General features: G+C 41.4%; 1 protein-coding gene across 5 annotated transcripts in view; it reads right to left on the bottom strand.

The window, feature by feature from the left end:
• cacna2d1 (calcium voltage-gated channel auxiliary subunit alpha2delta 1) overlaps positions 1-24,242 on the bottom strand; it is a 574,720-nt gene that overhangs the window by 415,316 nt on the left and 135,162 nt on the right. For all 5 annotated transcript variants that reach the window (XM_008111505.3, XM_008111506.3, XM_062981743.1 and 2 more), the window contains one exon: positions 9,086-9,202. In XM_008111505.3, coding sequence (XP_008109712.1) covers positions 9,086-9,202 — 117 coding nt within the window. The remainder of the gene's footprint in view (positions 1-9,085; positions 9,203-24,242) is intronic.

Raw genomic sequence — 24,242 nt, forward strand, 5'->3', positions numbered from 1 at the left:
ACAGACAAGACAGGCGTCCTGGCATCTGTGAGCTCTAACTAAACCACAAAGGCCGACAACAATCTCAGCTCATCTTTGGTAAGCAGCTGCTACTGAGAAGGGGACAGTCTGTCAAGGAACCGCTAGGTTGGGCGTTGTTTTGCATGCTGATCATCAGCACAGCTCTTAATAAATGCAGTGATTCCTTATCACATATCTGGTTGGTTAAAAGACTTAATGAATTTACTGTGATGATAAGAATGTTCATTCATTCTATAACTGAAGTATGACTGCATATCTCCATTTTGGCTGGATTGCTTCATTTCTTTCTCCCTTTTCCTCATTGTCTATTTCTGTAAGTCAGTGGGTGAACAGGGCTCAGTTTCTGTACAGGGTTTAGTTTCCATAACAATAGCATCACTGGAGTGTTGTGTGGTTTCCAGGCTGTACAGCCATGTTCTAGCAGCATTTTCTCCTGATGTTTCACCTGCATCTGTACCTGGCATCTTCAGAGGATCACAGAAGTATTAACATTTTTGATACTTTGCAGATTGTACATTGTATAAGTGGTGACACGATGCTCTACATAATTTCAATTTGGAAAAAGTGTATAAAATAAATTATTTTCACACAACTAAAAAATACATTGTATTATTTTGGAGCACAACAAAAAAAAGGAGCTTATGTGCAATAACCTCATCCCATCACATTTCTGATTACATTTTTGGGAAGTGAGCAGCAAGTACTTCCCCTTGGCACTCCTTTCTCTTTGCCACAAAATCTTTTTAAAGTTCCTCTAATAAGCCATGGAATAAGATCTTCAGACACATGATAACTCTAATTTAATGCTGTTGTGGATTTATTTCCAGATTATTGTTATTATGTTTGTTTATACCACACTTCTTCTCTCCACAAAGGAGACTCAAAGCTGCTTTGTGTCTACTTGATGACTATGCACCTGAGTCACTGTGTCTGAGATGTATATATTAAAGTGTGTGTGTGTGTGTGTGTGTGTGTGCGTGCGTGTTTGTGGGCAACAATTTATGTTTGTGGCCGATTTCCAGATTTCACTTCCAGAGACCACTGTGACCCCCATCCCCACCAAATTTGGCACAAAAATCCCCCTGACCAACAGAACATACTGGAGGGCTTTGTGGAGATTTTGTGGGGACTGATCCACCATGGCTAGAGTTGTAGTTCACCCTGCATCAAAAGAGCTCTCTGAATCCCACCAATGACTGATCTGGATTAAACTTGGCACACAGAACCCCTATGTCCAACAGAACATACTGAGGGGGGTTGAGGGTACTGATTGGGAGTACCCAATCACTGGGAGTTGTAGTTCATCCCGCATCTGAGCCCCACTGATGACAGATCTGGATCAAATTGGGCACATAGAACTCCCAAGAGCAACAGAACATACTGGAGGGCTTTGAGAGGACTGACCCAACATGATGGAAGGTGTACTTCACCATGCTGCCAGAAAGCACACTGAACCCCACCGATGATGGATCTGGAGCAAACTTGGCACACATGCCCAACATGACAAACTTTGAGTACTGGTAAATTTTAGGAGGATTAACCTGGCATGATGTGAGTTGTAGTCCACCAACATCCTTATACATTTTCTTCATGGGACCATTCAGAAAATCCAAAAGCAATGACTTTTTCAAATAAATTGTGTTACAAATTACCAAATTGCTTACCTCAGGCATCTCCGGATACCTAAGCTAGTGTAGAAGCATAGAGTTGGAAGAGATCTTGTGAGCCATCCATTCCAACATCCTGCCAAGAAGCAGGAAAATTGCATTCAAAGCATCCCCGATAAATGGCCATCTAGCCTCTGTTTAAAAATTTCCAAAGAAGGAGCCTCCACCACACACCAAGGCAGAGAATTCCACTGCTGAACAGCTGTCATAGTAAGCATGTAAGTGAATGAAGTCCTTCCTTTTGATGGCTCTCTAGTCCAAACCCGATTAAAGATAGAGATATAAAGGAGGTATGAAGACATGAAGTTGCTCATGTGCAGTTTATACCTTGACAGCAAAATGGCAGGTCACCAGGTCACCCTGCTATGCTGAAATATATGGAGATAATTATCTCCAAGCCTGCATGTACAGTATGTGCATCTAATAGCTTATGCAAATTTTATGCAAATCTGCACACACTTTCAAGCTAATTCCTAGAATTCAAGTAATCTTCCAGATAATAAACAGATATTTGCTTCTTTAATTTGATCATTTTGAAAATTCTTTTGGTTGAGTTTGGTCTGGCTAACAAGTGCACAAACCAGCAGGGTGTTTTTTTTTTAAAGGATTAGACTGATGGACAAATAAGAATTAAGAACCTAATTTGCCAAGACGTGCCTACTCTGCTCATAACATTCACATTATTTTGTTATATGGAAAATAAGAAGCACACATCCAGGTGGGATATAGTGGAGATTATGCAAAACCCTTTTAGTGCTCCTCTTAAAAAATATAAAGAATAGCACACTGGACCTCTTCCATTGTATAAATTTCCCCATGTCCAAAAAGTTCTGACTAGAATTTGGGGTGGGGGGGGGGGGGGTTAAATGTATTTTAATTGTATTTATTATATTTCAACCTAATCCATGTAGTATTATTTAACTGGAGATTTTTATTTTTTTATTTGCTTTGTTTTAAACAGTGACTAAACTCTGTGGTTGTTAGAAGCCCTTATGTGGAGAAAGGCAAGATATAAATAAGATAAATAAATAAATGTCTACAATGGGTTGGATGGATTTTGTTTAGTAGGCATTAGCAGGGCCAATGAGAGCCAACAATCAGGAAGCAAGAAGGTAGCTGCAGCAGTTAGGGAAGTGACAAAGAACAAATAGCTACCTCATGATCTGGGCCATGGAAGAGGTCCAAAGGGAGATGACTGGTCACTAAATGGTGGCACAGAAGTAGGGTGGAGGAAGAAGAGTCTAAAGTGCCCCAACAGATGCTACAGATGCATCCATCATGCTAGTGTGATTCAACTTTCCCATTGAAAGAAGTGGTTTAGCAGATTGTAGGTTTCCCATTCAAAGAAGTAGGTTAACAGATCGTGGGCTTCCCATTGAAATAAGTGCTTTAAAGACCAAACTTGTTCTAAATTTACTGTGTTTGTTTCCCTTTTGTTTTGAATTTTTAAAGTACCATAATAACAGATTCTTTAAAAATTCCACTTCCCAATTATTGTTTTCTTTTTTAAAAGAAAAAATAATTTCAGAACTGCATTTCTCCATTTGGATGGAGGTCACAAACGTGCATGGTTGTACAAGATCTGCCAAAAAAGGGAAGGCAGTGACATTGAAAAATTCTGAGAGTGCCTTGGACCGCAACATCCAACTAGTTCATAGTCCATGAAATAATGCCCGGCTGCTCACTGGAGGGAATGATATTAGAGGCATGCCCGTGCGCACAGCGCAGATAGCCCATTCGGGCCTTACTTCCTGGTCGCGGCCGGCGATCGCCCGGGCGATCGCCGGCCGCGACCAGGAAGTAAGGCCCGAATGGCCTAGCTGTGCTGTGCGCGTGCGCACAGCACACCTAGGCCATTTTGCCCTTAGTCAACAAACTAAGGGCAAAAATGGCTTATCTGGCTGTGCGCATGCGCACAGCACAGATAGGCCATTTTTGCCCTTAGTTTGTTGACTAAGGGCAAAATGGCCTAGCTGCTTGTCGCGGTTTGGCGTGGGCGCGGGGATTGAAGCCCCGCGGGCCCGCGCCAAACACCGGAGGCGTCGGTGGCGCTACGGGTCGCTGTCGACGCCTCGACAGCGCCCCTAGCAGCCAGCGCCCGAGGCGGCCGCGTCAGCGGCCGCCTAGTAACAACCGGCCCTGGTACTATTCTTTCTGTTCGGCCTTTATTTTGGCACTAGATCCTCCAGAAATCATTCAACTGCCTTTTTCATTTATCTCCTGCTTTCCATTCCTGGCCCAGTGCTCAGTGCTAGTGATTTTGTACAGATCACATACTGGATGTGCCAGCCTCATGAAATAATTTAACCAACCTACTGGTTCCTTTACAAAAGTCTATAATAATGCCCTGTGCATATCTACTTAAAATAAGTTTCACTGGTCTTCATAGAACTTATGCCCCAATACATGGACACAGGACAGCAGTGAAGAAGTTCTTTCTGAAGTAAAGGTCAGAACTGGCTTTGGAAAGATTTTGTTTCAATCACAGTAGTCACACACATGCAATATCTATCAACATGCAAAAACATAAGCATCTAGAATAACAAGGACACAAAATATCCACCAGCTTGGCTTATGGAATTACTTCTCTGGCATTGTTGTTGCTGATCTTGAGGTGTTAGTAGAAATATCTTGAGATGGAGTTGCATGCTCTACCCCTTCACTTTCTGGCATATCTGAAAATTTTGCAGCCCATTTTTATAAACCACTTTAAATTATTTATGAGATAAACAAGCTAAAGGAAAAAGAAGACGACATCTTCGCAAGTCAAGAAGTGGTCTGGAAGCATTGGATAAAACTGGAAACCTCTTGCAACTCTGACTAAATCTTCCAATTTAGGGTAGTTTTGAGTGCAATTCTACATTTCCACTTCTGGAAACTCCACTTAAGCACAGCACAAAGCCCCCAAGCAGGTCATGCCACTGTAATACCAATTTGCTGTTTTTCATTGCAGTTAACATAATTACAATGAAAAGCATGGCTGACCTATGTTAATCCCCTGTGACTAGGGCCATGGCTTCACTGCTGCCTTTGATAACTGCTGTAGGTCCCTTGCTCTTGTTTGATTCACAATCTAAGCAAAAGAAAATATTTTGCTGGCATTCAAAGCAAGTGTTCAGTTTCAGCAACCTTTGGCTTGGCTCACTTTGCATCTAATTAGATATATAATGTTCTGTTTTGATGAACAAAAGGCATGCACTTCTATGAAGTTTTTCACCAAAGGATCACAAACATATATCACAAAACCACCTTTGGGTTTCTCTGGATCTCTATTGGGAGGGAATATTAACACACTCCCAACAGTCTACCTCAAGGTGCTGAGAGGACACTCCTTAAGCCCACTGGGTAGACCACTGGGATCTCAATTGGATGTAGGAAAGCTGTAAGCTACCTCAAATTTTTAAAGGTGGAATAATCATTTCAGAAGCAAGAGGAGTAAAAAGTGAAAGAGAAATGCCAAGGTGCTTGCGTTTGACAATAAAGAAGATAGGTGTGAACCTTAGAACTGACATTCACAAAACTGAGAACACATTTTGTGATGAACTTTCACAGGAGCTTCCAACATCCAGCATATATTACATTGGGGTATTTTTTTAAAAAAAAATTAGTCTTTTGATATATATCTTTCTCCTGTTTTGATGAGAACATTGTATTTTCAATATCAATGAATTATATCAATATCAAAAATAAATATTTTAAAAATTTAATTAACAAGGTGTGTAGCATGCTAACAGTTCACTGCTTTTACTTCTCAGTAATCCTCAGTACTTTCTCATTTCTGATTAACTTTCTTTTGACAAATCAGAGATATTGCTTATAAAAAGCAACCAAGTTTACAAAGAAAAAAATCCCTAGATCATGGCTATCACCCTCCAGTTTTTTATACACTGCAACTTATTATTACTATTATTATTATTACTACTACTACTACTACTATCCTGCTTTCCTCTCTTAAAAGAGACTCAAAGCTATTGAAAACATTCCTCACAACTGGCTGTGCTGTTGGGACTGCTAGAAGCTACAGTTCTAGTAGCCCCGGATCTGGAAGGCCACTCAATTCCAACTCTAGGTAATGGTGCTTACAAGTTTTTCCAACTATGGAGGAAGAGACCTATAGTGGAGGAGAGAATTTCAAATTAAAAATTCTGCTCCTCAATCCAATCTTATTTTTGACCCTTCATGAAAACAGTTATCCAATCTTATCTATATCTATCTATCTATCTATCCCTTCTATATCTACACTCATAATAAAAATGAAAATGTGTGTGTGTGTGTGCGCGCACTTACAGAGACAAGCTCCCACTTCCACAAACAGCAATAGCCCTCCCTTGAATGACATTGCAGGTTATAGAGAGTGCCGTAAACATGTACAAGAGCTCTACAATGTCCTCCACAAACACCATGCTTCCTACCACCCAAGTGAAGGCTTTTATACAGGGACAATTTTCATCCTAGATTTTCTGTTTTTCCTCCACCACAGACATCCCAGTGTTTCTTACTCTCTCCATTGATGTAGAATTTGCATGACCCCACCCACTACCTCTCCCATAACCCTTTCCTATTCTTTTCTATGGCACACAGCAAACAAAAGACTTGATCAGCAACTGAACATACTAGAAAGGTTTGGGGAGAATTCACCATGATTTATAGGAGTTTTAGATACTGGGATGTATAGTTCACCTGCAATCTAAGGACACTCTGAACTCCACCAAGGAAGGACCTGGAACTAACTTTGCACACAGAACCACAATGACCAACAAAAAATACTGGAAGTATTTGGAGGGATTTATAGGAGTTGTAGTTCATCTACATCCAGAGCGCACTATGAACCCAAACAATGTTGGATCTGGATCAAACTTGGCATGCATATCCAATAGGGCCAAATTTGAAAGGAATTAGCCTAGACATTTTGGAGTTGTAGGTACTGGGATTTATAGTTTATCTGCAATCAGTGAGCACCGTGAACGCCACCAAAGATGCAATTGGACCAAACTTGTCACACAGAGCCCACATGACCAACAAAAAATACTGGAGATCATTGGTAAAAATTCACCTTGATTTGGAGGAGTTGCAGTTCACCTACATCCAGACAGCACTGTGAACCCAAACACTGATGGATCCTGACCAAACTTGGCACACATATCTAATATGCCGAAAATGTATTACTGGAGGGGTTTAGCGGAAACTGACCTTCCTTTCTGGGAGCTGTAGTTCACCCACAACCAGAGAAACTGACCTCCAACAATTATGAACCTGGACCAAACTTGGTACACAGAAGCTCCATGATTAACTCAACCTACTGGAGGGATTTGTGAGGGTGACTCACCATATAGGAGTTGTAGTTTACAGCCAGAGAGCACACTGAACCCCACCAATGACGCATCCCAAGCAAACTTGCCCAACATAACAAACTTTAAGTAGTGATTGAGTTTATCAGGGTTAACTTGGCATGGTGTCAGTTGTATTGAACCCACAACCTTATGAATTTTGTACAATTACAAAACTGAAATTTTCAAATAACCCGGGCAACACCAGGTAGCCAAGCTAGTATAGTAATAAAAGTCAATGTTTGTAAGTTTGTGGGCAGCGATGTTCTATTCTGGCTGAGGCTCTGACTTCCACAGACCACTGCGACCCTTACGAATGATGAACCTGGGCCAAATTTGAAATACAGACCCACCACCACTTTATGCCCTGGTGGTAATGGGATTTGCAATACATTCACCCGCTTTAGCTCTGACTTCCACAGACCAATGTGACCTCCACCAATGACAGATCGGGACCAAACTTGACACACAGGCCCCCTACTTTACATCCTGGTGAGGTTTGGGGGAGGGTGGATCATGGATGATGGGATTTGCAGTACCTTCACCACCACCCCTTCCACAGACCACTGTGATTCCCACGAATGATGGACTTGGACCAAACTTGGGACAGACCCCCCCCCCATGACCCATATCCATTGTTATTAGAAGATAAGAAAAATGGTCCAATATATAAATGATTCCCTAAATTATTGTTTTATTACAAATAATGAGCAACCATTTCTCATTAAGTTAAAGATGCTTTAAATTCCATTACTTCATGGATGTAATGTTCTTAGATCTTCATTCCTCAAAAAGAAAACATTGCAGATTAGGGCAGTACTTGATGTGACTTTAACTCTGTTCCTAAAATAGGTTCAGAACCTTGGATATCTCTATTGAAACTAAAACTTTCCTTTGATTTCACACCCCACTGACAAGAAAATCATTGGCTATGATTTCTGGAATCGATCTCTCTCTTAGAAATGCCCAGTGCTTCACAAACATAATCATTTGTGTTTTACTTTCATCCTATAAGACTGACCTAAACATGAGACTGTTTGCAAGTCAACTAATTGATTTCACAGTTTCTTTCTGTGGGACTAAGAAAACAGCAACAATCAGGACTCAAATATTATGATCTAGCTAGCACAGTGGTTCCCAACCCTTTTTTGACCAGGGCCCACTTTGACCAGGTACCACTTGACCAGGGACCATTTGACCAGGAGCAGTTAAAATGAAACTGCTCAGCAAGCAAATACTTTCTTACAACTTAAAAAAATTATCAAAAGACAGTGTATCATTTAAAGAATTGAAAATGCCAACAGCATATATATACAAGATAAAACAATGTATTAAAGATGCTCTTAAGAAAAACACATGGCGGTTTCTTTTTGTAAGAATAAAGTGAATATAACTTATCTGTCTGCAAAAGAGCCCCAAAAATTATCACTTGCCAATGTCTCTACTATATTGGCCAGATTACACCATAGTCATTTTGGGGGCCACAACTTCCTTAACAGCAATACTATCTTGAGAATTGTAACCCTAAAAAAGTAACTTTTCCAAGATCTGTAATCATTTTTAAGTGATGCAACAATCCTACTTTGTTATTGATGTTCAAAAATGAATGTTTCTCCTTCTTTTAATCTCTACAGTTTGACTCATACCTAGCAGAATTTTTGCCATTCGGCCACCCAAGACAATTAACTGGTTTTATTCACTCTTTACAGTGGCTGGGTTTTTTAATTAGTCTAAGCACGTTCATGTCACAGGCACCTATGGAAGATTGCACTGCAACCTACTTATGCAGCTGTTAGCCATTTGGGAAGAGTTTCCCAATCTGTCAATCAGTAACACAAGTGTCAACCTTCCACTAGCTAGCTAATAAGATGATTTTCTATCACAGTAATCAGATGTCATCATTCTATACCCATCTCATCCAGGATGACACTGCTCAAGACTTGACAAATAGAGAAAAATTAGCAAACATGCATCAACTCAACATGAACATTTGAGTAGAACGTGAGCGCACGAGATACAATGATGGAGGGGGAGGAGGAAGAAGAGGAGGAAAGATTGTCCTAGACTTACCACCAGAGCTGTTGATCTGTTACTAAGGAGTTTTTCAATATCACGGGCTGCACTTTCCACCAGCTGCTGTGCATTATTGGCTTCTATGGTGTATAAGTCTCTCTTTTCCTGATATATCTGTGAGTAAAAGATAGTGAGACACAGTCAGAAACAGAGATGTAAAAATTTCAGAATGCATTACACTATGGGGGGGAAAGATTTTCCTTTTTTTCCTACAGAAAAAGGAAAGAAAATCAGGAAGTAATGTAGGAAGTGCAATAAGAAGAGCCTTTACATGCTGAAACATGAATTAGTAAAAAAAAAGTGTATGGTACAGCTGATTCAGAAAGTAATTACAAATTGTACCATAATTGTAACATTCTTCCCTGGGAGTGGAAACTATATTTTCACTATTCCTTGAAATCCATATGTTTACACTGTAAGATGGAGTTCCAAAATGCTTTACTGATCACTGCAGATCACATTAATACTTCAGAGGACTCATTTCATCATGGGCCTGGGCTGGCCTCTATCTTTCTCCAATTCGAAACAAAAAGCCCTCCCTTAGATCTTGCCATCCCTGGACACACATATTTACCTTCACCATGCAGGCTGGAAAATTGCTACATAACCCCACACTCCATCCAAATGGAACTACTTGTCCTTTAAAGGGATACCAGAATAAGAAGGCACAGCTCCATCACGTCTATCACAGCAGCTCCAGAAAACCACCACAACTATCATACTATAGCCCAGTGATTCTCAACCTGGGGTCCCCAGATGTTTTTGGTCTTCAACTCCCAGAAATCCTAACAGCTGATAAACTAGCTGGGATTTCTGGGAGTTGTAGGCCAAAAACATCTGGGGACCCCAGGTTGAGAACCATTGCTATAGCCAGATAGGCAACGTCTGTTGGACTTAATTTCCTGTCCGACTGCCGCTTCCTTTTCTTTAGGGCACCTGGGGTCCCCAGATGTTTTTGGCCTACAACTCCCAGAAATCCCAGCCAGTTTACTAGCTGTTAGGATTTCTGGGTGTTGAAGGCCAAAAACATCCGGGGGCCCCAGGTTGATAACCACTGCTCTAGGGCCCCTTCTACACTGCCATATAACCCAGGTTATCAAAGCAGATAATCTGGATTTTATATGGCAGTATAGAAGGGACCTATATGTCCTGTCTTATGTAGTAGTAATTTAAAGAACAGGAAACTATGAAATTTTTAATTAGTAAACTACCCTGAGAGTCTTTCCAGCTGAACAGCAGGATAAAAACATAGATAGATAGATAGATAGATAGATAGATAGATAGATAGATAGATAGATAGATAGATAGATAGATATCAACCAATCAACCAAGCAGGTCGGCCAGTCTGGAAACAGCCCTCTGGCTGTAATCTGTAAGGAGTGGTTGATAGATGTCTGGCTACCAATGCACTTGGCTGGCACCAGGAGGTCTCATGAGGCTGTTGCCTTTCCTAATACATTCACCCACCAGTCTGGAATAGCTTCTACTTGGCAGGACCCTGCCCTGCCTGACCAATAAAGCCAAGCTGACCAACTCTACTGCCTTCACACACACCCATCAACTCTCGCAAGCCTACTTGCTGGTGCTTCCCCCTCCAAGGTTGTGGACAATTAGTCTGCTGAAGCTAGCAGCCAGATGCTGTGGTAAATTAGTCTGCTGAAGCTAACAACCAGCCTCCTCATTTCTCTAGCATTACTCCTTTCCTGGTATCTGCTTCCTTCTTACTGGGTCTACTTTCTTCTCACAATGAAAATGTTCTTGTCTTCTCTTGTCCTCAATAGTGTCAAACAGAAATAAATCACCCATTCCCATAAAAAGAGCTGAGAAAGGCAATCTAGGGGCCCATTCACATAATGTAATTATAGCACTGTTATTCTACTTTAACTGCCATGACTTCATCCCATGAGTTTGAAATTTAATGAGGTTCTAGAGGAGCTCTCTAATTGAGGTCTTGGGGGTCTTACTATACTTGCCTTCATTATAGTTCTATCCTGTGTATTCACAAACAGCATAAATGGACTGGCTGAAGGGCATCTGTGAACTGATCATAAAGAGAATCTGGGCGCCATGTGAACTGATTTAACACCTTTGCTAAGTTGATAGCATTATAATGTGCCAAGTAATCATTTTGGTAAGGATGTCATGAAATATATAATGTCAAGAAATATTAATATATGGTTTGAATGGAACTGAATGGAAGATGTATGAATGAGAACTAATAATTTCGGAGACACCATTCAAAAATATTAAGGCCTGCAATTACTAACTACCTGCTTGCTGAATTATAATGAGACGTAAAATAGTTGACCTGCCTGAAAAACTGTGATAAGAACTGTGACCAAGAAATGTTTACATCTGTTTACATCTGTCAACATTTGTTGACTTGATGAACTTTTGGAGCAGAGACAATGGTTCTTTTAAGTTAAGGATGTTAAGGAAGTCAACACAAGGCCAACAGCAATCAAGAAGAGTCAACGTCTGGTCAAGGAAACTGAGATAGAGCCAGGATATTCCAGGATGGAAGACATACATCATTCATTTACAACTTTGGGACAACATCAGCAAAATATTGCTATATAAATGATCATATGACAGAAAGCGTGGTTTAAGCAGGTGCTTCTCCAAGGAGGGAGAAAGAATATGGTAATATTTGAATGTGTGCATGAAGATGAATGCATGTACATGTGTGTGAATGCTGAGTGAAAATGTAACATCCCTTTGTCTGTTCGTTAGCCAATGTAAGTAGGTTGTTTGTGAATCCTGTGTACAGTTGCATAAAATCTGTATGTCTGTATGTCTAAATGTTGTTATGTGAAAGTTCTGCTATACCTCCCACACTGAAATTGCAATAAAAATAACATATGCTTTAAAGTTAATGAAAAGTTATTCATAACAAGGATGCCATTTTTCTGTTTCTTTGGTAGGTCTATGATAGCAGGAGGCACAGGGGGTAGAATGCCACTCAAGATAGGAAGGAAAAAATTAATTAGGAAAATAAAACCAACTATTTCCCCTAAAAAAATCTATGTGTCGTAACAAAAAATGGGGGAAGAATAAATATCCAAATTAATTAAAATCAACAAGGGTGTTACTATTGACCTCAAGAAATTGTGCTCTGCGGCCCATGACTACAGATAATGTCAGGCTAAGTGAATTAATAAAAAACATGCATTTATGAATTTAACAGATGGCCTAAGTTTACACAAGTCTATATTTAGTGGGTGTCACATTGTCTCGAGAGAAGTAAAACGAAGCAGTGCAAACACACGCCTGATCCCAACACTAATGTGTTGGCCAATGTCCAACAGCTTCTGGCATAACACATTGAACTTTATAAAAAGAAAGATCATTTTTTTTTAAATTACTAACAAACTCCAAACAGCTTCAAGTCACTTCAATTGCAAGTCCACAGAAGAGTAAGTTTGTGCAGGTGGAATTAGAGTAGCACAACTATTTGCAATACTGACGGAAAGGAACATATGAAGCTGCTTCATGCCTGATGAGATTGACTACTAGTCAGGCACAATATGTCTCTTGTATCATATCTGAACAAAAAATGTCAAGGACCGCATCTGGAATCTTATGAACACAAAAGCATTTGCTCCTTCATGCACTATGGTCCCTCCTTAAAAGAGCTCTCCTATACTTAAATTTGTTCAGAAGATGGACAAAAATAAATGATTTGCCCCATCTCATCTGAAAATATAACCTACTCTTGTTGTTTAGTTGCTGGAACCTACATTGCCTTTAAGAAGGCATTTCTTAATTTAATTCTTCCCTTTAACCTTTCCACATTTTGTGGTGTTACAACCTGGCACTAGAATGGATTTAATTCCAATTATTACTACTTGAAGTGTGCAATACTGTGAAAATACCAAATATCTCCCAACCTTTCCCAATTTCCAGCCCCCTTTCACACCTTAGTCATTCCCCCTTCCCAAGTTTCTCCTTTCCCACCCAATCTGTCCTACTTTTCCAGCTACCCCTTTTCCACCTCATTTTCCCATTTTTTCAACCATCCCTTCCCATTCCAAACTTTTTCCCATTTCCAGTCCTTCTTTCCCACCTCCTTCCCAAGCCAGTCTTTCCCACTTTTCTTTATTCACATACACACAGCACTTTCCCCAAAATGTATACCGTAGTTAAAATAAATTATGGTGATTATTGGATTATTGTTGTTGTTACATGTATTATTTTACTCTCATTAGTGTTATTATTACATTTATTATTTTACTTTGTTATTGTTATTATTACATTTATTATTTTACTCTATTATTATATGTATTATTTTACTCTATATTTATTGTCATTACATGTATTTTTTACTCTCATTAGTGTTATTATTACAATTATTATTTTACTGTATTATTGTTATTACATTTATTATTTTACCCTCATTATTTTTATTATTAAAGGTAAAGGTAAAGATTTCCCCTGATATTAAGTCCAGTCATGTCTGACTCTGGGAGTTGGTGCTCATCTCCATTTCTAAGCTGAAGAGCCAGCATTGTCCGTAGACACCTCCAAGGTCATGTGGCCGGCATGACTGCATGGAGCGCCGTTACCTTCCCGCCGGAGCAGTAATTATTGATCTACTCACATTGGCATGTTTTCGAACTGCTAGGTTGGCAGGAGCTGGAGCTAACAGCGGCTGCTCACGCCGCTGCCGGAGTTTGAACCTGGGACCTTTCGGTCTCCAGCTCAGTGCTTTAACGCACTTCACCACCGGGGCTCCTATTTTTATTATTACATTTATTATTTTACTCTATTATTATTGGAAGGATACATAAGCACATTTACACTGAAAAAGGTTAGAATAATGATTTAATTAGAGTTGGACAGTCTTATCTTAAATTAGTTTTTTGTAAATATTCAAAATTTAACCTATTTATGCCTCAATCAATGTAATTGTATTGGTATCTATTTTTATTTTAATTTTTGAAATTTACCAGTAGCTGCTGCATTTCCCACCCTCGGCTTATACTTGAGTCAGTAACTTTTCCCAGGGGTTTTTTTGGTAAAATTTGGTGCCTTGGCTTATATTCAGGTCGGCTTATACTCTGAGTATATACATTGAACAGGAATAGCACTTTCAAACCAGGCAGAAAAAGGTTTTCAAATTATTAGTAAATATAACAACAGATAGTCATTTTTGGGAGCTTGATGAAACATGAAGAATAGATATTCTAGAGCAGTGGTTCTCAACCTGTGGCTCCGTAGGTGTTTTGGCCTACAACTCCCAGAAATCCCAGCCAGTTTACCAGCTGTTAGGATTTCTGGGAGTTGAAGGCCAAAGAATCTGGGGACCCACAGGCTGAGAATCACCATTCTAGAGCATGCCTGTGTAAACTAACAACAGTGTACCAAATACAGATTCCTGAAATCCAAGACTGACTCTGGTAAGCAAGAACCACTGAAGATACAGGCAATACCACAATAATTTTGCCAACTGGTGTCCATTTTTATGATAATTCAGTTGCATATCTAACAATCTGTTCCAAGCACTTAATGCTGGTATAATAAGTCTTAGGACCGGGCCTTTATTCATAAATAATATTCTTGACACCATGCTTTTAGACGGCAGCTTTCTTTGCTAAGATATTTAAATACATAGCATTCCTCTCCTTCCCCGCTGGGTCTTTTCTCGAGGCTACATATGTGAAAGCAGTTCTTCCAATGTCCTGCTGCTCAGTGGGCAGACAGTGAATGTACAAAACTCTTCAGGCAATATTGAATTTCCCTGTCAATCTGAAGAAATGATTTCTCAAAGAAGCCTAGGGAAGAATGATCAAAGGACACACAGAAAAAGAGGTTTTCTCTTTTAACATTTCTTGGCAACATGGAAGAGATCCTTCATGCAGGATTCTGGAACTGGTTCATACCAAAGAGATGTTCAAACCCTCTGCCTATTTGCCTTTTGTGCTTCGCATCTGAAGTCCCAAAGGGAAAACCCATGCATCTCCACAACTGTAAGATATGCAGGCTTGAAATGTCAGGAAAGCTCACACATTCCATGACAAGAGAGGCATGAATTCCTCCCTTGAGACATTAAAAAGGAAGTAGAGTTTAAAACAAAACAACAACAAATTATGGCTACACCAAAATAGAACAGCCAAGTCAATGGCATGTTCGCTTTCCCCACGTTAGTGAAAATGTGTGAAGCTAACTTCAGGTAGATGTGTGCGATGCACACTTGTATACACAACCAACTCAAATTAAGTAAAAGAGCTTGCCCTCATTTGCTTGAAATATAAATTCTGCTGTGGACTATATCTAGTGAAATGTGAGCCATAGCCCCTTAGCAATTTTATGTTTGACATGATTAGACAAGAAAAGATTACATCCCACACAGTTCCCTTCTCATACCCATGAAGTCTAAATAAAATGTCAGCTGTTTTAAAGTCCTCCATCTCCTTCATTATTTAAATTAAAACAGACTCAGGAAAGTGCCCTCTTAAGACAAGCTGTACCAGATTTTCTATCTGAATTAGTATTTTCAGTAACACAGTTTACAGACTGATCAGAGCATGAACATAATAAGCAACAATTGATCATGTTACTTCTGATTAGTTACTTTGGGGGAAGGGATCACAAGGGTGCAATCAAGATACATTTCAAAGATGACATAATAGTAGAAATGGTTAATATTGTGTACAATTTTGTTTTGGACATTTGCATTCGGCTGTTTTGGCTTGTTCGGCTTGTTTGGACACCCGTAATGGCAAGAGCTCTGCCACCACGTTTTTGTTTTTTTTTATCAAAACAGACCACACGGCTGCCAGTCGCAACTATCTTTGGTTCGAATCAAGATCATGTGGCACGCATTGAATCTAATTTTATTTTCTGATTTTCCTAGATCTTATTTATTATTTATTTATTATTTACAGTATTTATATTCCGCCCTTCTCATCCCGAAGGGGACTCAGGGCGGATCACATTGTACACATATAAGGCAAACATTCAATGCCATATAACATAGAACAGAGACAGAGACAGACGCAGAGGCAATTTAAACCTTCTCCAGCTTCCAGCTTCCTGAGGGTATGCTTGATTCCGGCCACAGGGGGAGCAGCTGCTTCATCATCCATTGCGACGGCAACTTCCTCATTCCAACGGCGACTGGATGATTTTTATGGTGTCATAAATTAGCCTTCCCACATATAAGTGGTACCTAAATTTCCTACTTGATAGATGCTACTATCTTTTGGGTTGCTTAGGTCAGCAATGAGCAGGGGCTATATTTTATTTTTAATTGTTGGGTGCTCACCCCGACACGGGCTGGCCTCGAACTCATGACCTCTTGGTCAGAGTGATTAATTGCAGCTGGCTGCTAACCAGCCTGCGCCACAGCCCGGCCCCCCTTTCTTTATTTCCTTGACTTTTTATTTAGAGACTGGGAGTTGGAAAGTACAGGTGGGTGGGTGCGCAGCATTTGGGGACTTAGGGGGTTGAGTGTGCTTTTCTTTTAGGATGGCTTTGAGTCTCCCTTTAGCCTTTACTAAAGCCTTTAGCTTGTTCTCTTCTCTCCTTCTATTTTTTCCCCTCCCTCCTTTCTTTCAGAAAGTGCTTTTAAATTATTATTATTATTATTATTATTATCATCATCATCATCAAGAATTTCAGAAAACAGCAAAGCCTCATTCTCAGAAAAAATACCTACTTAGTACCCACCTACCTAAACCTACCACCAATATTTAATAATGTCCTTCCTTTGCAATCTCATCATAAGTTCTCTCTGTTGTTTTATTATATTTCTCTCTGTGCTCTTTGCCCTCTTTACTTCATTTAATAATATTAATAATTTGGCTGTTGCCTAAAAATAATAAAACTATTGGGCTTCTGTGGAAGCTTTGCCAACAGAACCCATTGTCTCTCTCTACTCCAACCTCCATCAGGAAATAAAATATTATTGTTATCATTACAGTAACGTCTCACATATCCAACATTCACTTATCCAACATTCTGGATTATCCAACGCAGTCTGCCTTTTAGTAGTCAATATTTTTGTAGAAAATGTTTTCGATATATTGTGATATTTTAGTGCTAAATTCGTAAATACAGTAATTACTGTGACACCTCAGGCAGCGTGAGCACTGGGAATCAGACACGAAGGCCAATAAACAGTCTAATATCTTTATTAAGGAAATAAAGGAGACAACTAAAAATAAGCAGAGTATATAGGCCAGCAGTAGACCTTTCAGGAAAGGTCAAATATAGTCCAGTAATGTGAAAGTAGATGTCCAGTATTAGAGTTCAAAGTTTTAAATCCAACAACTGAAACACACTCAAACCTCCAGGCTGTTTGAGTGGGGATTAAGGCAAGATCTGTCAAGAGCTCCAGGGCTCAATCCGAGGCTAGGATGCAAGGCAAGGCAGAATTAGTCGTGGTAAAGCTGAATCGCTATCCAGGCTTGACAGGGAGATGAGATACAATGCCGGTCTACTCGAGAGTAGCGCGCTGCAGAACTAGAGTCGATGTGAATCCCTCAACTGACACGTTGAACACCGCAAAGGCCAGTTGGTGCCCAGAACTTTTATGGGACTTTGCTCTCCTCTCCAGCCAGGTGTCTGAACTCTTTCCCAAGGGAAAATGCCTAAAGTCAAACAACTTGCCAGCTGCAATCCTCCTTGAGGACTCTCAAGGGAACCGGCTTAATTAACGCTTGTTTTCTCCGCTAATCTAGCGCTCCTCCTCAAAATCTGCTTTTCCGCGCACGAAGCCTCCCAAAACAATTTGCGGTCAAACCTAGCACTCTCTGGAGAACCGGGCTGTGAGTCAAGGCCCTTTTTTATTAACTGTGGGCTAAAACTGTCAACAGGGGACATCTGGAAGGGAGCGGAATCGTGCGGAAATGGCAGAAACCCCATCTCTTCTTCAGTCTGCTCCGTAATGGAGACGGGGTCATGACTCAGAGGTCTCTGAGACACTACAATTACTACATAGTGTTACCGTGTATTGAACTGGTTTTTCTGTCAAATTTGTTGTAAAACATGATGTTTCCGTGCTTAATTTGTAAAATCCTAATGTAATTTGATGTTTTCCTTAATCCCTCCTTATTATCCAACATATTAGCTTATCCAATGTTCTGCCGGCCCGCTTATGTTGGATAAGTGAGACTCTACTTTATTTGTATTCATAAGAATTGTACAGTACCAGCAAAACATCACCTATCAAAGTCTGAGTAGCCTTCCTCTACCAATCCTATCCTTTAAAATTCCATCAGTTCTTTCTGTTGTTTAATTTATTTAATTTAAATATTTATCTCTGTGCTCTCTGCCTTCATTTTATTTCAAACTCCCACCAGTAGTCCCAGTGGGGACAGGTAAGTGGATATTGTGCAGGAGGAGCAGGTGGAGATGGAGGAGGAGATGGTGGTGGTTGCCTCTGTTTCTGGGGTGCATTCAGAGATGCATTCCCACCTGCATCGTTGCTGTCTCCAGCTGCATCTGGCCCTTCCCAGCCAGCGGTCCCCCCCCCCACACACACACACACACAAAGCACCTGGAAGGTATCGTTCCCCCACTTGGGACCACTTCCACCTCAATCCAGCCAATTCCAAGCACGCAGTGTGCATGCACGCAATGCCAAAGTGAGCCGGTGAAAAGACGGGAAGCATCTCTCAACCAGTGGGTTGTGGAATCTGTAACGAGGCACCACAGCATGCAAATTGCAGATGAGTCTGGGACTGGGGGTGGCAGTAGCAGCAGCTGTATTAGTTCCCCTGCTGTTGGGAGTGTGAGGGATAAGAGGCAGTCCACCCTTGATAAGTGGAGCATGTCCAGGGGCAGGAACAGAACAAATGTGAAGCCACCCGCTCTGAGATAACCCGGTGGATAGGAGAGTTAATGGCTCTGGACGACAAGGCCTTCCACATGGTAGAGTGGACAGGGTTTCGGTGCTTCCTTGAGGACCTGGCTTCCCACTACAAGATCCCCTCCTACACTGCATTCTCCCACACAGGGATCTGCTGGAGAAGTTGCTGGACAGTGCCAGCCAAACCTTCAGCCACTTCACTACAGACCTTTGGACTTGCACTGGTGCAGCCTATTCTTATTCTCTCTGACTGCGCATTGGTGAGAGAGAGAGGGGAACATGACAGCATCACTGGGCCATGCTCCATGTTGAAGTCATGGATGAGGCCCACACTGCTGTGCAGCTCACTGAGGTCATAGAACGCATGATTGATACATGGCTTCCTGAGAGGGGGCTGCTTATGCTAATGGCTGGTTTTGTGGTGTTAGTTTCCAGGGTCAATGGGCAGTCAAAGACATTGGTTTACCAGGCATGTCATGTCTGGCAATTGTCCGTGATGGGTTAAGCCTATTTATGAAGGAGATTAACAAACTCCCAAGCAACATCTGGCAGATTAGAGAGCTTATCAAACAGTGCCGCAAAATAGCGGGTTACTTCCATTGCAGCGTCAATGGTGGAAGACTTCTGAAGAGCAAGCAGGCCAAGGAGGAGGTCCCCAAACACAAACTCCTTCAAGATGTCAACATCATTGGAACTCCAATTTCCTAATGCTCCAATGGTTGATGGAGTAGCAGAAAGTGATCCACAGTCAGTCATTAGCAAGTGATTGTCCCAGCATGTGCCATCTGACAAAGCTGAGTGGGACATCATGTCTCACCTGGTCTTGGTGCTCATCCCTTCCTGGAGGCAACCGAGGCTGTTAGTACTTCCACAGCCCTGCTGAGCCTGGTGGTTCCTCTGGTACCTCAGATGTCTATCTACCAGCACTCAACACAGCCAGCTGAACACTGCTACAGTGGAACCGCTGTTGTTCCTTAAATCAATATCCCACTCCTGGGCTTTTCGGATCTTGACTCCAACGTGCAGTGAGTAAGTCAGCATGGCAGGCTGGCTCACTTGCTCTGAGAACTTCTCTTTTCTTTCTTTTATCCCATCTAAAAGAGGTTCTCTTTCTTTCCCAAAACTCAAGCGAAACTAACTTTCTCTTTCAACTCACATGTGGTGCCGCGGCACATGCTAGTGTAACAGAGCCAAGCCTCTACCCGGCGTGAGAACACTAATTCCCCAAAGGGGCATCCACCCTTGGCTGCTAGGCCAAGTCTTAGTCTCTCCACTTTCTGACCCATCTGTGCCACCTCCCTCCCTTTTCTCTCTCTCTCTCTCTCTCTCTCTCTCTCTCTCTCTCTCACTCACTCACTCACTCACTCTCTGTCACTCTCTGGTCTTTCTGACATGCTGCCTCTGTACTCCACGCCACAGGTTTAGCCTGTTTATTGTAAATAGTTGTTGAAGGAGGCTGGAGAAAGGACCATAACTCGGTGCTGTTCTTCTCGTATGAGAGCTTCTGATATTGCTGGTTGTGCTGCTGGAAGTTGTTCTACATTCTCAATTTCCCTTGCTTCTATAAGTTTAGCAGTTCTCCAAACAACTTGAGGTTGCTGCTTGGCTGTGAGCACTGAGAGTGAGCTTGCTTGTTGGTTTCAGTTCTGAAGTGGGTGCCGAGGTTCATTATTCTTATATTTGATGAAGTGCAAGATTTTGGCTATGCTCATAATTAATTGCTCCCAAGAAGAACATTTGGTGATTCTTTAGAATGACTTGTCCTGTAGCTCTACTATGCTAGTTTTGAGTGATCTTATCTCTTTATCTTCTTCTGGATTGCAGAGTTCAAATATGTTATTCTCTGGAGCCACATGTTCAGAGTCTCTTAAAAAGTCTGGTCCTGGGATCTGAAGGTGATCCCATCCCAATTTCTTTTTCATCCTCAGAAACCCCTAGATTTCACTCCCTTTTCCAACATTGTTGCCCTCTTAATGCACGGCAAAAAGCCTACTGTCTGCCTGAAGCAGGGAAAAGTAGTTTAAGTGAGGCACTGTTTTCCAAACAAGGATAAAGCTTAGCTGCCACAGACAATATTGCATTTCCTGAAGCGCTTCCACCCGAAGTGCCTTGCTATTGGTTCAAGTCCTCCCTCCAGCCCCTGCCAGCCTGGCAGAAGAAGCCCATTTCAAGTTTCCCGTACGGTTTTTATTCTCAGATGGTGTAACCTCTGGCATCCACCCCACTGTGTCCCACCACCTGCTGCTATCTTTCTCTTGTTTGGAGAGCTGTGGTTAACTTAAAAGGTGAGTGCCTGGCCAGCCGGCGAGGCCAAGACATACAAGCAATCAGCCAGCCACATTCAGCCACAGCCAGCAGCCCCAGTCCCCATCAGTCCCCATTCAGTCGCCTGCCTGCCTGACCTGAAGTTATCCTTCTCCTCTTTCCCCGAGCCCCTCCACTGCCCTTTTTTTGGGACCGCCACCACCTTGCCTTTCTGAATCAGTAAAGCCTATGACCTGTTCTGAACTGTTTAAAACAATACAATATGCTCCGAAAGCATTTTTCCCCCAAACATGGCTAGATTTTCCACAATACATTTCCAAAATACACAATACAGTGGATCATTGCCACCAATGGGTCGCTTCTTGCTGCAATTTTTGGCCACGGACCAGAAACGGCTTTTCGCAAAAAAAAAAAAAATGGATGTGTGGGCCTGCCGAAATTTGGATAAGAAAAACAGATCATGGTTCAGACAAATTGCACAAGCCTAGTTGTTATGGTTGAGCCTTATGGCTCTAATACTGGGAGACGTGGTCGTAAGACTCCTCGAGAGTCAGACTCTCTTGAGGAGCGAGAGAGGAAACGGCTGCGGGATATATTTGCAGAATCAACTGACAAAGACTCCTTTGAGGGTTTTACCGAGAGAATGGAGGAAGAGGTGGTTAGCTCAGAGGAGGATGACATGGAATGGACTCGTGTGAGGGAGGATTTGGGTGTTCCTGGTAACGATAGCATGGGAAGCGACTGGCAAGTTGCAGGATCGGACCCGTGGACGAGCTGGAGGGATGGGACGGGATCCACAGCTGGGGATGCTGTGGGGCGTAGTCAAAGATGTTTTAGCTCTGATGAGGATGATGATGATGAGGCACCTGGAATTAGGGTAACAGCTGATAGCGATGAGGAGTTGTAACTGGCATAAAATGGGGTCTTGAATCCAGGGCTAATTGCGTTGGGCAAGGTAATCTGGACAAACGCTTGGGCTCTTGTTGGGAAATTCCTGAAGACAGGTGTGTTTCGTTTGCTGAATACGTAAGTTACCAAGGACACTGGGCATAGACGGCGGGAGGAACTGTGTGGGCTTTTGTTGTGCAACCTGTGTTTAATCTTATTAGCTTGGACCTCCGTCGTCTTCTTGACGGACATTATTTACCTACTCGGAATTGACGCTGGACTGGCTGACTGACTGACTGACTGGCTGACTGACTGACTGACTACGACCTTGGACTACCCTTTCTTGGCTATCGTTGGAATTCGTGGAATCTAAGACGCCTGCACCTGGCTATCGACCTCGGACCGGATTGGGACCTCGCTGACCGCTGCAACCCTGATTGATGTGTTTGGACCCGGAGTTCGCCCGCTGCACGGAGGAGTAACAACTTAGTTACTCAACCACAGCTGCTAAGTAGCAGAGAGGAATCTGCTGCCAGTATTTATGTTTATTTGAATCTTTGTTTAACAGCTTTTGTTTGTTTAAAGTGCCAGGCTGAAGTAAGCATTTTTGGTTTAACCCGGATTAAACTCCTGTTTAATCCGGTTTATCTTTTGAACCGTTTTTGAGTGACTTTTCATATTGAAGGCGAGTGTTTGCCTAGCTCTTTGTTTTTTATGAGCATTTTTGGTTCTGTATCTTTAATAAACTGTGTTGAATCTTATCTGGTGGCGTTCTGTCTGTGACACTAGTGGTTACTGAATTTGTGCAATCAGTAATTGTAACTCAATTACTTTCGAAAATAGTTTCATGGGACATTTAAGAGGCATTCAGGAGTGAGCTTTATAGTATGTTCTTAACAAGCCTAAGGGATGTTTTTTCCTCTTAGAAAAGGTAACAGAAAGCAATAAGACAGTAATAAGCTACCGAAGTAGTATTCACAGTGTTAGTTTTCCAGAACTAACGAGTAACAGCAACAAGTTACTTTTATGAATACTTTTTTAAAGTAATGGGGATTATTTAATTTCAGAATTTTCAAAGTCAAAAGATTGGCTTTTCTCTCCTTTTACATCCACAGTATTACTGCCTATCCAAGGACACCAAATGAGACAATGACAACAGACTGTCCTTACAAGTTGTTGCCATACAAATGCCTCCACAATATATGGAAGATGGAAAAGGGCCAACACAAGGGTGATGATTTCTGATGGAACAGCAGTTGTGTGGTCATGCTCTTTACCTTCACAGGGCTACAATTACATGGAGGCACATGATTCAAAAGCACTAACTTTCTCGCATCAAGGAGTTCCTGGGCCTACAAAGGCAGAATTTCAGAAAGACAACTAAAACAGAAATCTTTTTTATGAACTCCTGTCAACACAAAGATCTAGCATGCATGTGCTGGTTCCTACTTTTCCAAGGATCCTGCCCACATCCTCAAGTTCAAAGCTATCCATTTGTGTTGGACAAACAAGGACCAAGGTTACATCCACATCTGTATCAACCGTAGCATCCAAGTCAGAACAGATCTGAATGATTTTATTTCAAGTGCTTAACAAATTGTTCACAGTGGGCTATCAAATCCTCTAGATTTTGCTCTTGTGATCCAAGGTGTAAAAGGCCACTAATGACTTGAAACAGCTCAACTGAATGAATGACTATTCTCAGACATGATGCTGACTGCACTGACATAGAATAGACACTCAAGCAGACTCTAGTCCATGATTGGTCAGATTCATTCCAAATGATCAAACATTCAATTTTCACATTAATCTGAATTTTTATAGGTGACACTGAGAGGTAACTTTTAATAAATCATCTGATATCAGCCTTCTGTCATAATAGCTCACTCTTATTCTTGTGCTTTCTGACATAAGGGAGATGAGTCAGTACACATTTAGAAAACAATAGATTGTACTTATTTCATAAAATCTGGCAAAGATAAGCTTTGCATTTTTGAGAAACAACATGCAGCAACAAATGACTGGGCAAGTGAATTGTAAGTCCCCTTTTAATGAGATATGTGGATACTGGCTACATAAGGTAACACAGCCCCATGCTATATGTTCACAGGAAAATGAAAAAATAGGAAGCCAAAATATCTCTCTCACACACACGTCTACTGTCACCACTTGTTTGCTATGTCCAAT

The sequence above is a fragment of the Anolis carolinensis genome, chromosome 5 (genome assembly GCF_035594765.1).
Source record: "Anolis carolinensis isolate JA03-04 chromosome 5, rAnoCar3.1.pri, whole genome shotgun sequence".
Lineage (NCBI taxonomy): Eukaryota > Metazoa > Chordata > Lepidosauria > Squamata > Dactyloidae > Anolis > Anolis carolinensis.